The following is a 14123-nucleotide window of genomic DNA, read 5'->3' as shown; positions in this document are numbered from 1 at the left end:
GCAGCTTCTGTTGCTGTAATGGTGGCGTGAAACAGCGGCACTGACCCGACGAAATATTCATGTGTTTGGGAGCGCATGTGAAAGCTGCGTCACCAAACAGACCAGCCAATTTAAAGAAAAGACATTTCAAAACAACAATTTCTTTCTCTAAGCGTTCACTTTTATGTCGGTCGATGCCTCTTGCAAAAGTTCTCATTTACACTGCAAGAAAAGCGTTTTTTGGAACACAATTCGTTTGTAATAATGTATATTAACAGAATGTATAGATTGATACAACTTTCCTATACAACAAATTTTGCTTAAAGGGATAGTTCACCCAAAAATGAACTTTCCGTCATCATTTACTCATCCTCTTGTCAGTTCAAACCTGTTTGAATTTCTTTTTTTCCGCAGAACACACAAAAATATATCTTTTGAAGAATGCTGGTGGTAACCAAACAACGGCGGCGCCCCTTGACTTCTATTGTATGGACACAAAACCAATGCAAGTGAATGGGTACCGATGTTGTTCTTCAAAAAATCTTCTTTTGTGTTCTGCAGAAGAAACAAAGTTATACAGGTTTAAAATGACAAGAGGGTGATTAAATGATGAGTCTTCATTATTCTATCCCTTTAAAATGATACATGGTCTAACGCTCACACTTCGATTCGTACGTGCAAACTAAAACTGCAAATTGTAATCACGAAGCAAAGAAACGCAAGAGATATAAATAAACCAAATGCATCCAGCATCTGGTTTCCACGCAGCTAAAAATCACACATGCTGTTTTCTTTTCATTCCCCTCAATCATCAGGTGCAATAAAACTCCGACAAGGCGCAGGAGTAACTTCTCAACCCTCAAAAGCCAGCGGTCCACGGCTCAGTCGAGTGTGCAGTAATGTGCTCACACAAATAGTCAAGGAGATGAAAAGCACAGTGGAGAAAGAAAGAGAGAAAGAGACGGTAGAAGGCGGGTATACAAGATGTAAATCTATTCACAGATTGGGCCAAATCTGTGCGAAGACTATTATTTTCCTCACCGCAACGGAATCTTGGCTGGCAACGTGACACCAACCTAGACTTAAGCACTTGGGCCAATTTCAAGCAGCAGTAACCACAAACAAAAGGCAGCAACAAAAAGTTGGCCAAGTTATTTGGCTCGATAGCCATTAGCACCTGAGACTCTGAAAGAAATTACGCAGCCGAAACCCTGAAAACGCTTGTTCATCCATAATACTGCACCACAAAGCATGATTGACTGATACTAGAGGTGCACGGTGAAAAGAAATCGCCTAGGCGGCACTTTTCAAGTCCAAGTGAAATTAAACATTACGACGCCTGTTTTTTCATGAAATATTGCGGCGTTTATTGTAAATAGTTTATCAATGTGAGTCATTCTCTTCATAAAATGCGTGTGCCCTCATAATCTTTAGTTAAAATCTGAAAATGCACTTCCTTCCTGTAATGTCTATCCATCTTAAATGACGCATGTTAGACGGCTTGGGCGGAGCATCCGTTAACTCCTCCCCTTCAACTGTCAGTCTGCTGCCAGTTCCATTTCAAAATGCAACGGCTGTTTTTATACATTCGATCAAATCGCAGAGACAGACGAAAGCCACGCCCACTATTTTTCTCATTAGAAATTCCATTTCACTCGGAAATGCGTCACAATACGGAAGTAAAAACCATCGCAACTTCGGGGATGCACGGGGACTTTAAATGCGCTTTCTAACTTGAGGGGGGAAAAAGAGTGTTGCTCATGATGCTAGGGGTCTTCTTTGTGGTTGCTAGGGTGTTGCTAGGTGGTTGCTTACTGGCCAAAGTCAAAAAAGCCAAGTCCCTTTCTTAACAGCCAAACGTAAAAAAATAACTTTGACCACCTGAAGTAACGCAACAAAGCCTACGGTCTCTGAGGAACACTCTACTGTCACGGTATGTTAAATGTTCTTGCAAATAATAGCCTGTAAAAACGGAATTTCTATTCCAAACCACAGTGACATTTGCAACAATTCTTCCCCTTATCGTCCAGTGTAAACATTCATCGAGGAAAAATGTCTTGGCTGGAAATCTCAAGCAAGTGTCAAGCGAGACAAACAATGAAGCGTGTGAGAAAGTTCCCAGTGTTCCACGGACAGCGTGCTTCCTTCTGACTGAAAGAACCGATTGTGTGATTGACAGATACAGATGTGAGTTTGGTTTGGCTCCAGGTCTGAAGGGGTATTGTGGATTTCAGACGGATGCACAAACGGTTCTGTTGTGTTCACTTAATTTTCCTGTGAGGTACAATAGCGTGCATGCTTTGCTTAAAAGAATGCCAATCCTTCAGGGGAAATCACACAGTAATGCAGGAAACTGAGAACAGGAGATCCGTTTAGAACATGTGAATGTATCTCACATCTGAGACAGTGAGCTAATGAGTCATCTGAGACACACTGAATGACTAACAATGAAAATCGAGACATAATACATCTGGATTTGATTAAACAACATGATCAGTTTACTACTGGATCACTAGAGACCAAAGGTTGGTACCAGGGCTGGGCGGTATTACAGTATATATGAAGCAACACTATAAACTATGTCAACTGATGTTGGTATGACATTTTTATCGAGTCAAATCACTTAAAACAGACTATGCTACAAAGTCTATTGCAAGAGTAAACGTTAAATAATTGTTACAATATGAATATAATTATAATTTAATTGAGTTTTCCCAACAACAAACAATGCTGCTTGCACAGTGATAACTGTATGTGCAGCAAGACGTTTACGGTTGCTAAGCAACCATGCATTAAAATTCTATTACTGAATTAACTGTTTGCAAATGAACCATATTTTTCATGCCAAATTATTCACTTGCCTGGATCTCATCGTTTCAAACACAGATTTTTGGGTTGCATTTGGTCAAAAGTTAATTGCAGAACATAAATATTTATGTTTATATTTTATGCTTAGATATATAATATTTATTATACAAGTTACTAAGATTTCAGTCCTACCACCCGCTCCAACTTTGTACATGCATTTTGCAAAAGTTTTGTTTCTTCTTACCTCAGCGCTGCTCACTCGGCCCTCCTGGAAGGAGCACTCGGCCACATTATTAGTGCAGATGTGACGGTATTTACACCAGTTACAGGGGAATGGACTGCTTACACACGACGAACACCTGAAGAGGAGAAACAATAAAGAGTTACATCGCAACCCACCAGAACATAGACAGGACATGTCAGCAAAATTTGTGAATGACATTTAAAGGGACAGCTCACCCAAAATAAAATTCTGTCACTATTTGACTCATTACTTCACTTCAAACCTTACAGTAAAATACATTCCTACAAATCCCATCATTGTCCTTTGAAACTTCTTGAAGAAGCCCCGGGTCAGATTTGAACTCTTGGCGTGAATGAAGACGCTGCTGTGGAAATCTGAGTGGTCAATATGTCACAAATCCCCTCTTTCACAACAACACGCACAATTAATCCTTGAGGGCCATTGAACACCCGAAACGTTCTCGCCGCTTCTCAATTAGTCATTAACTCAACCCTGAAAAGGCCTTTCAGACGTCGGCCCTAATGACATTCCCAATTAAACGGTCACGTCCTGCGGAGCAACGCGAGCGGACGACACCTGTGATCTCGCAGGACGAAGCGCAGATCACAACACGAAGCACACGCTGTGACATAAACGCACAACCTTTTGCGGACGTGAGTTATTTCGCCACACGCTGACTCTCGTCTGCTGTCGCACCGGCACACAGAGGCCGGGGTGTGAGCGGGGAGCCTGCGCCATATCTCATACTAATCACATCCGTGTCTCCAGAGGCACGCTTTAAATCGCCTTCAGAGAGCACTCAACAGTCTAGGCACACCAGACCCGGAGGTGCACTGCTCGCTATAATCTCTTTCACTCTCTTGCAACACCCGCGGGAGGAGAAAAGAAGGTCTGGTGGTCACGTTTGAAACATCCGAGACGTTTGCCGCGAGTATTCGCAGGCTTCCTGGTCGGTGCAAAATGGTAGCGGCCACTTTTCTTCTCCAATTTCTCACAGAGCGATGTCTGTTAGAAAAATATCGCAGTTAATCTTAAGAAAATCTTTCAAAGAAATGTCCGGGTCATATTTGACCCTTAAAACATAAGGAGTATGAAAAATAAAATGATATTGTGCATACACTGCAGCCAATATTTTTTTAAAGGAATAGTTCACACAAAAATGAAAACTGTCATCGTTTACTCAACGTCAAGCTGTTTATAACCTGTTGAACACAAAGGAAGAATGTGGGAAACCAAACTGTCATTTTGTTCCTGTTTGGTACAAATATTTGGAACAACGTACTTTCATTTTTGGGTGAACTATCCCTTTAAAGTAAAACAACGCTGCTAAACTTTATTTATTAAAATAACTATACATTAAAGGCAGTGCATCAAATCATATCATAATGTACATACATTTATAATAAGAAAATAATCTAGAAATAATCAATGAAAATTGAAGATTGAAAGAAAATTGGATAGGGTTGCGTTGTATGACTTTCTATCGTTGTGGAGCACAAAAAGAGATAACGTTAGTCGCTGGCGGCCTCAGTCTCTATTTACTTCCGTTGTATGAAAAAAACTATGAAAGTGAATGGTGACTGAGGCTTTCAGTCACTAACATTATGCTTCACATAAGATAGACAGTCATACAACACTAAATGACAACATTACATCCCTCTCAAATTATAAAAAAAAAAATACCGTCCCTTTAAATGTCACAATTATAGCATCACAATGCCAACAAAATGCATTAACCTAAAAAGCACGCTTAATTTTCACGCTTAAAGAAATGGACTTTCTTTGATTTTGTAGTGAAATATAAAATACATTTATTTGATAGTTTCATACAATTCACCCACACAAATAGCGCATGTATTATCATGGGTCATTTTAAACAAGTTAATGCGGTTTCTTTGCTGTATGGATGCATTTTAACTCGGTTAGAGGGCGGCATTAAATCTAATACCACAGCCCGTGAGGCATGCAGCGTGGGTGCGCTCTTCAATGAGATGCACGGTAAAGACGCAAACCGGAGCCGGTGGAGGAGGCGGCGGTGCTGAAACACGCTGTAAATACTGCAAACGGACCTGCAAGTCTTGCCTGAAATATGCAATATGCTGTGTCAGGGGTTTAAGGCCCATCAATTCACTCGGCTTTAATTTGAGCGTGGGCTGAAAACACTGCGCGGCCAAATGGCGACACTCTGATGAAGTGAGTTTTTTAACATCGATGGCTGGATGAAAAGTATGGGGTGGAGAATCAAATCATGAGTTTGTGCGTTACGACTTTCACTTAAAGTGACAGTTCACACAAAAATAAGAAATCTGTCATGATTTACTCGCCCTCGAGTTGTTTCAAACCTGTATAAATGTCTTTAGTTACAAACATTCTTCAAAATATCTTTTGCGTTCTGTAAATGAAAGAAAGCCATGCAGGTCTTGAATGAGTGTGAATACATGACAGATTTTTTATTTTTGGGAGTAGCCGTGGGAAGTTGGGGTGCTGAGGGGGCTGCAATTTTTTTTTTATTAATAATTTGCCTATTCACTAATATTAATTAAAAATATGAATCAATTCACTGTAAATGGTAAGCCACATGGCATTCGTTTGTGAAGATCGAGTGTCACGAGCGGTCTTGTTTTCCACATGGTGCAAAAACAAATTTCAGAGTTTTTGTACTGGACAGCTTGGACACTAATGCCGGAACTTTATCACAGTCAACCCCGAAAGAGAAAGGCCACGTTTGGAGTTTTGCATGCAGGCCAGCATTAAGACAATTATATATTTATTTATTTGAGATTGTGGCTGAGAGGTCTACAGTCAATACGTGTACGGGTTGATTTCTATGTGCTGTGGCCGTGCAGCGTGCAGTTTTGTTTAATCACGTGAATGGTTTGCCAATGGTTTATTTCAGGTTGATGTTAAACTGCCGCCGCGCAGCTTGTAGTTTCGTACAGCAGATTGTGCTTTGACTATAGCCGCATACATATAACATTTATTTATGTTTGTTCTGTATGCTGTATCTTAAACGCACCGCGTCGCGTCTACAACTCTCGACACAGGTATTGCGCACCGGCGGACGCATAAATTCTGCATGCGTGAGCTGAAGGTCAGAGTTTACTCCGCCACTTTTAACTATTTTTATTCTGTATTGCTTGTAAAACATGAGGCCTTTGAATTTGAATCCATAAATAAACTCTTCGGCACTTTGGTAAATTTCGGTGTGTGACGAGATCAGCACGAGTGCGCAGCGCTGCACAGACCACACTGACCGCGAGAAACACCGAGGTGCTCAACAGGGCTCAGCGAAAGATTTAAGTGAAAACGTATGTAATAAACTCAACAAACGGGAAGGAAGGAGGCGGGAACCGGCGAACAATCCAAAGACTTTAATCACAATAAATAAACAATAAATCCAGCAGTAAAAAGGCCGGCAGCCCCTCACCGACAACTGCCACACGTACATAAACAAAACTTAAATGTCCGGGCCCGGTCCTCTCTCGCCGTATGCTCATGCCGCTCGGCCCTTTATGCTTCCGATCTCCTCCGTGGGAGATACGAGGCCGGTGGCGCCCAGCTGACGCTCATTATCAATCGCATCACCGGCCTCGCTTGCTCCTCCCACGGCTCTCGTCACTCCTCCCTTGTCACAACGTATTTTGTAGACATGGTCAGAGGGGGCACTGTTTCGCTTTTGATTTCATTTTGTTCGCGTCAGTGAGTTTAGTTTATTATTTGATCAGAGATAATGCGAATACAAACGATGCAGAAATTTCCCACATTATTAAAGATAGATTTGAGGGGATGATATAAATTATGCGCAACCCTGCGCTAAAATTCAAACCCTGCTTCAGCCCTGGCCAAAAAATAAAATACAGCACATTAAATAAAACTGTCCCTTTAATAAACTAACCTGGACTTAATGCTTCAGCCGTGAATCTTTTTCCCAAAAAGTTTTCTTCATTCAATTTTATACTCCAGAGAATCTAACCCCATGATCAACAATTCCCCCTTGAAACCCATCCAACCTGTAACAAAAAGGCTAACCAAACAACTGTCCTTTGATAAGCCCGTCCTGCTACGCTGACATCTAGGTTAAGTAATAAAACACAAAAGAACATTGCATGTTTCATGAATGACCAAACACGGAGCCAAAACTAACTAGTACACAGAAATCTCCGTAAACAGATGCATGAGAAGATGAAATGGACTACATTTGTTTTCCAAAGGTTTATATAAGCTATTTCATAACAATCATCCTAAAACGCACTTCGGTTTTCCAAGACCAAACAGCACAAAAGTCAAGCGGCCAGACCTGCCCCCGCTCTCAGATCCCTTGCACTTGTTTCACAGGTGCTTATTATCCCACAGGGGGACATGAGGTCGAGGGTTGGGTTTCTGCAGGCCAGGGTGGCCGAAGAATTGTGGGAAATGAAGATGGAAGACAGAGCCCTGCGAGTGCTGCTCACCGGCTTCACCAGAGGCGAAAACAATTGCAGGGCTAAACATTCCCACAGGGCTTTTGTGGAAACAGGAAATCTGGCATGAGTTCCACTGGCAAGGTAGCAGGCCTCGCTCGGACGTGGGTTGCCATGGCAACTGCCGAGCCCAGCTCGGTGCATCAGCACGGGCCCTTGTACTCGCACGCACGCAGGAGAGCAGATTGTCGGGTTCGCGTAAAAAAACGTTGTGTAGTCCAAAATTTCTAGGTGTGAACTGTTTACCACGTGGTGCTTTCCTTCCAATTACCGCTGTATTTCGGCCCTTTTTCTTTGTTTAGCTGCCATTGAAAAGCCAATTCACATTTCACTCCTGCTCCGATGCAAATCACAGCCGAAATTGGTCGGAAAAACAAAGGAGGCGCTAACAATGCGTGATTGTGCTCGCTGACTGGGTTAAGTGATGTAAAGCACCCGGCTCAATGGGGGAGTGGCCGGAGGAAATAAACATGGGGGTGCTTGGCCTCTGGGACGAACAGACTTGTCTTCACTCACTATATTGACTCCTCAGTGATTGAAGTGCAAATGAACACACATATATATACACAAGTTTGAAGTTTGAATGGACTGTACTGTTATACAACAAGCAAAAATGTAAATCTGATCATTTGCCGTTAAGGCATACAATTGTCAACTACACCTTGCATCTTGTACCCACTTAATCTCAGAAGCCTAACTCCAATAACTGTTTGTTTTTTTATTTTCAACCCAACTTAATGCTTTCTGTATTGGTATGAAGTATGAACATAAGCAATATATTGGCCTTAATAGAACTTCGTACCGGATCAAGAATAAAAAGTGAATCGACCATCTGCACACTGTAAATCTGGGTGTTCAGAACACATGAACTCCAGCACAAATAAAACCTGAACCCTTGACTCCATCAGAGTTCTGATATTATCCAGCCACCTGAAGACTGAACCTCACAGCAATTACATATCAGCACCCACTCACACCTCTGGAGTAATAACACTCATTTACTGACCACAGACACAGCCAGAATTCTCTTTTTAGAAAAGAGGAAAGTTATTAAGTTTCTCTGGACAAAATTACGATTAACGTAGAAAGACTTCTAGACATTCCCGTTTGTTTAAATTAGATTTTTTTAAACAAAACAAGTTACACATTCTGCATCTTTGATGCTATAGCAATAAACCTCTAACTTTTGCCAAAACATTTAGATATTTGATTTGAAAAAATGAGTTGCATGGAAGATTCACTTCCCTACTGAAAACAACATCTAAAACCAGCCTAAGCTGGTTGGCTGGTTTCAGCTGGTTAAGCACGCTGGTTTTAGAGAGGTACTGCACACTTTTAAAGATGATTTTAGCTGGACAGGCAACCCAAAGGCTAAAACCAGCTAAAAACCAGCTTGACCAGCAAAAAAAAGTAGCCAGACTTTTTAAAAACTAGCTTAAACCAGCAACTTCCATCTTAAACCAGCTAAGATCAGCACGTTTCTAGCCTGGTGTTCAGATGGTTTTAGCTGGCGGGTTCTAGTGTGACCAGCTAAAACCAGCTTGACCAGCTAAACAGTAGCCAAAACCTCTCTAAAAACAGCCTGCTAAACCAGCTAAAATCAGTCATCCATCTTAGGCTGGTTTCAGCTGTTTTTTCAGTAGGGTTGGCGGCCATCTTGGTAATACACGTGGACAGCAACAGTCTCAGTTACAAAACTCTTCAAAATCATTTGTCAAGATTACATTTAAAGAACATTTCATATCGGCAATAAACAATCTGATCTCACAGGAATTCTTAACTATTTTACGAGGTGGCTAATACGTATGAATTTGCACGATATGAATCTTACAATAACGTACGATAATAAGAAAAAAGCCTTGAGCTCCTCCCCTAACCCCACACCTAACCTAACGTCACTGGAGTGAAAACAAGTTGTACTAACGTACGAATAAGATCAAATGAATTCATAAGAATTAGCCACCTCGTAAAAAAGTTACGAATTCCAGTGAGATTGTGTTGGCAATAAAATATGACAACGTTATCAGATAAATTATGCTATCAAATAACGTTAAACATTTGCCTTTAACAGCTAACAACTATAGACGGTTTCAAAGTGATAACATAAACAAACGTTACTGCGCATGCGCACATTTGTGGACTGCCCTTAACTTTCGGTACACATTCACAAACAATGAAGTGCCATTAGATTATTTCTGATAACTATCAAAAGAAACCAAGAAGAACCGTTACTTTGCTAAACTTGTCTCTCCAATATTTAGAATTTATACTGCGATACCAAGCTCGACCACTAGATGTCAATGTACAATACGGTTTCTTTAAATGCGACCAAACTATAGGACCCATTCCACAAATTGTTTATTTATTAAATGAACATTTATTTAATACAATTATTATACAATAAAATAGTAATATAAATGAATATTAATATAAATTAAAATATAAATAGTTATATTATTAGTCACGAGCCAAACACAGGCCGGAAGTTAACTGCAGTCCCGGCGCGAATGAAACGGTCTATATTTCGACTCTATTTTTAAATACTTCAAATACAGGAAGGAAAGCTCCTCAAACAATGTAATGGGTTCTTCAAAGCATTAACTTCTAAACTGACACAACCTGGAACATCCAATGTGAACCTTAACAGAAATTCTTATCAATCAACTTTTCTTCGATATAATCACTCATAGTTTGGCTGAAAAGTTCAGCTTCGCTGTTGTAAAAGCAAGTATGTCAGGATGGGCAAAAAGTGCTGAATCCAGAGAGAAAACGCTGACAAAGCGGCCAAGCGGAGTTTGCAAGGGAATCTTTAAGGAAGCACTTCAAACCCTGCCAACCAATCCAATCAAACCCTGCAAGGAGGTCAGAAACACATTTTCGACCGTCATACTTACGACTGCAAGATGCTGCAGTTGTAGAAGATGAAATCAGTGGTGATGAATTTGAGACCCGTCTCTTTGGACTTCAGAGAGAGCTTCACGACTCGTTTATCGCCTGCAAGAGAAGCGAAAGAGACTGTAATGAAGTGAAAGAGAGTGAAAATGCAAGAGAAATGAGGTTAGCGTGACCAGGGCTGTTTGAACCCATCTCCCTGATGTCCTCCTCTCCTCATGTATACTCCGCAATGTTCATTCTTTCTAATATATTTGATTGCGAGACCATTTATCCACTTCTTCCATCTGCGAGAGAAATGCACTTAGGTTTCAAACTCGGCAACCCTTTCCAGTTCCATAATGACTACATCTCTGCCCATCAAATTATACTCGTGGGCCTCACTTCACTATAATTGACATAATATTTCCATTTGTAGATGCAATAATTGTTATTAATGGGAATACCAGGCATCCGGAGTCTAAAAGTTAGCAGCGGTGAATTCGGGTTCTTAAGAGTACGTAAAAACAGAGAAAAATCAAAAAGGAAAATGAAGTCGTTCCTGAAGCTTCAGAGACTCGGATATAGACAAGATTCATGTCATTATCAGTCATCGCAAAAGCACAAGAACAAAATGAGGAGAACGGAAAACAAATTGAATTAATTAAATTTATTTCTAAAGCGCAAATTGTTTCAAAGCAGCTTTACAGAAAAGTAAACTTACTTAAAAGACTGTCGTAAGAGCGGACGAGGAATAGAATTCGGTGGTAATGAAAATGACAAAAAAAGTCTATTTAACTAGTCGACCAAAAAGGGAAAATGTGGACCAAAACGTAAGAAATTTTCAATAAAAAGAATTAAGGCAGTAAGAAATATTGGACAATTTATTATTTAACACCGTCTTGATTTTGTTCACATCGAAATAAAAAATCAGTCAAATCTGAAGGTCTAAAGTCGACGGTGGTAAAACAAAATGGCCTGTGATGGAAATATTGAGACCAGATTAAGTAAAAACATTGAGAACCAGGCGGGGGAGCTGATGCTAGCCCTAAATTATGTATAATATTAGCCGTATGACATTATGATGATTGAAGAACTTATTAGAGCTGGCAGTTTAGCACGCAACCAAAAGAGATAAACTTAAAGATTTGATTCTGTCCAGAGACTAAAGTAATAACATGAGGAGGTCGCCGAGAAAGAATTCCCTCTGAGGGTAGAAAGCATATTTAATCTGGCATGAACAAGAATGACCAGGGCTCTAGACTAACTTTTTGCACGGTTGCACTGGTGCGCCTAACTTTTTTTCTCAGGTGCACCAGCACAAAAGTTAGGTGCACCCAAATTTTCGACCGCATCGCATTTAACACCGCAGTTTTACAAGTTCACTTTTTTTTTTTAATCGCTGTCCATATAGGCAATATTGACTTGTAAATGATTAACTAACAATCTGGTCAACATAAAGTTCTTTATTTGAAGCACAATTCTGCAAGAAAGCAGGGCTCTAGACTAACACTTGAGAGAGGTGGCACTGGTGCTACCAAGTTATTCAGTTGGTGGCACCAGCCCTTAATTTGATAGCACCAGAGTCGTGGGGTGAGGTAAGAAAAAAGAATCACTAAAACTTCATTAAAATGTGTTTAATACATTAATAAATAAATTAGAAATTAATACAAATCATTGTTTATGATTGAATTATTTTTATTGTATATGTAAACTCTCTTTCAACACTTTACCATATTTAAAGCACATCTTTCTTAAAGCTACTTTCTTCCTTTATTTGTTGTGAACGACTCCTATAAGAGAACACAATTCCTTTAATATCAGTGAGTGTTTTTGGGCCCGTCCGTTGTTGTTTGATGAACAATATAAACAGAGATCTTTATTATGCTGCTGCCCCTTTAAGAGCTCGCGCAATATACTGGAACACGTGTTTTGTTTCCCAACTGTTTGGTCATGAAACAAACTGAATACCTTTACAAGGTTTCTTGTTAATATGGGAATTTTTAGGTTATTTTGTGTTAATATGTCCGTTTCAGAGTAAGAAGGCGTGAAAGAGAACTCCGTTTAGTATTTTGTGCTCTGACTCTCTGGGCGCGCGCATATTTCAAACAACCCGCGATACCGGAAGGCTTTTAGTGATTATTCTTCATGAAAGCTGCATTGATACACGTTTGGCTTCTATCAATAGTGACTTACAAATAAATAGTATTTAGCGTGATGTATAACGTTTTGTATGCTTTGCAGTATTGTTAGAGATCTTTATACAATAGTTTAGTGCATAAAGTTTAAATACATGTTTCCTGCATTAGCTTCACATGCATACAATACTTGCAACACATTTCGTTATCTTTGCTGTTTTGTACCTTAGCCGGGGAAATTCTTATATTCTGCATATTTATTTAAATTGCAAGATTGAGCTCTTCACTCGTCTGCTCTTTTGGTCCTTCTTACCCGTAACCCGCGAATTACGTCTTTGGGGGCGGGGCACTGTATAGATAAGCGAATGGTTGAAGGAGGGGAGACGAAAATGAGTGACTGAATGCGCAGCTTGCGCAATATAACATACTACATAATTTATCGCAAAATGAGACCATTTAGTTGCAGTCTAGCGTGTCAGAGCATTGGTTATGATTTTCGGACGGATCAGGCCTTAACTTAACATTCTTAACGAAAAAGTTGTCAATCGTTCTTTTCATCTTCTCTCATCATCCGCGGCTACATCCACTCTGTTTATCTGACGGGTCTATAGGCTCCTCACCTCTCTGTCGGACTGCAGCACAGCATTTTCAAACGTACACACAAGTACAGGAATATCTGGACGACGGCCAATCAGAGGAGGGTCCGCCCTTCACTATCTCTGATTGGTTTAGACCACGATATGGGCCTAATGTGTCTGTTGTTGAACCACAGGGAGACTTTCGCAGAGACTTTTTTTCCCTCGAATGGCTGGGGATTTTTTTTAGTCGCACCATTGAGAAATTAGGTCGCATGTGCGACCAAATTGGTCGCACTCTAGAGCCCTGATGACGCTATGAGAGATGGACGTACAATATTTACAGTGGTTTTACTTTTGTGGACACTCGTTCAATTGCACATTTGGTTTATTCAATCCCAGGTACAATTTTCTTTTGTGTCATGACATAACAGTTCAAGCAGTGATCTTATTAAAGTTACTGTTTTTATGGAAGTGTAAATTACGTTAGTTCAGAAGTCAACTCTAAAAACAATAATATCCCAATCTGATCTTTTATGATCCATTAAAGGCCCAACTGACAAATTAAAATACATTGTTCACAGCTAAATGATTATTTCACTCAAAATCCATTACATTACAGAGGTGAAATGCATTTGAAATGACTGTGATGCATCGTATCTTACCATAACTTTGGGTGACAGATGGGACGTCCCTCAGAGACGGGGACATACAGAGGATTTGTCCTTTAGCCAACACTTCACCTGGACTCTCCGTCAGCTCTTCAAACACACACGTGACTCCCGCGGAGAGGCTCGGGACGTTCGCTACCTTCACACTCAGCTGAAGCAGAAAGCAAATACACCACCGCATGTTTTGACATGAGACATGCTAGAAAATTAGCCGCCTGTATTTTTCAACATGAAACAGATTTCATCACTGCTCTGTTGTGTCACGTATCCGACCGTTCACTATTAAAACATTTCAGCCCCTTGATATTCACATTTTACACCTAATTTTGTCCATCAAAACATTTATAGTCTTGTAAAGACTGTGCTGTGGATGTGTG

At 40.3% G+C, this 14123-nt stretch overlaps 1 protein-coding gene across 1 annotated transcript in view; it reads right to left on the bottom strand.

Annotated features, from left to right (window-relative positions):
* Positions 1–14123, bottom strand: part of plxna3 (plexin A3) — a 125809-nt gene that overhangs the window by 47353 nt on the left and 64333 nt on the right. The window contains 3 exon segments of the mRNA XM_057356344.1: positions 3032–3146; positions 10386–10485; positions 13741–13897. Coding sequence (XP_057212327.1) covers positions 3032–3146; positions 10386–10485; positions 13741–13897 — 372 coding nt within the window.

This window comes from Triplophysa rosa, linkage group LG17 (genome assembly GCF_024868665.1).
Source record: "Triplophysa rosa linkage group LG17, Trosa_1v2, whole genome shotgun sequence".
Lineage (NCBI taxonomy): Eukaryota > Metazoa > Chordata > Actinopteri > Cypriniformes > Nemacheilidae > Triplophysa > Triplophysa rosa.
The sequence above is the reverse complement of the archived record's forward strand: the minus strand, read 5'-3'. Positions and strand labels throughout refer to the sequence as shown.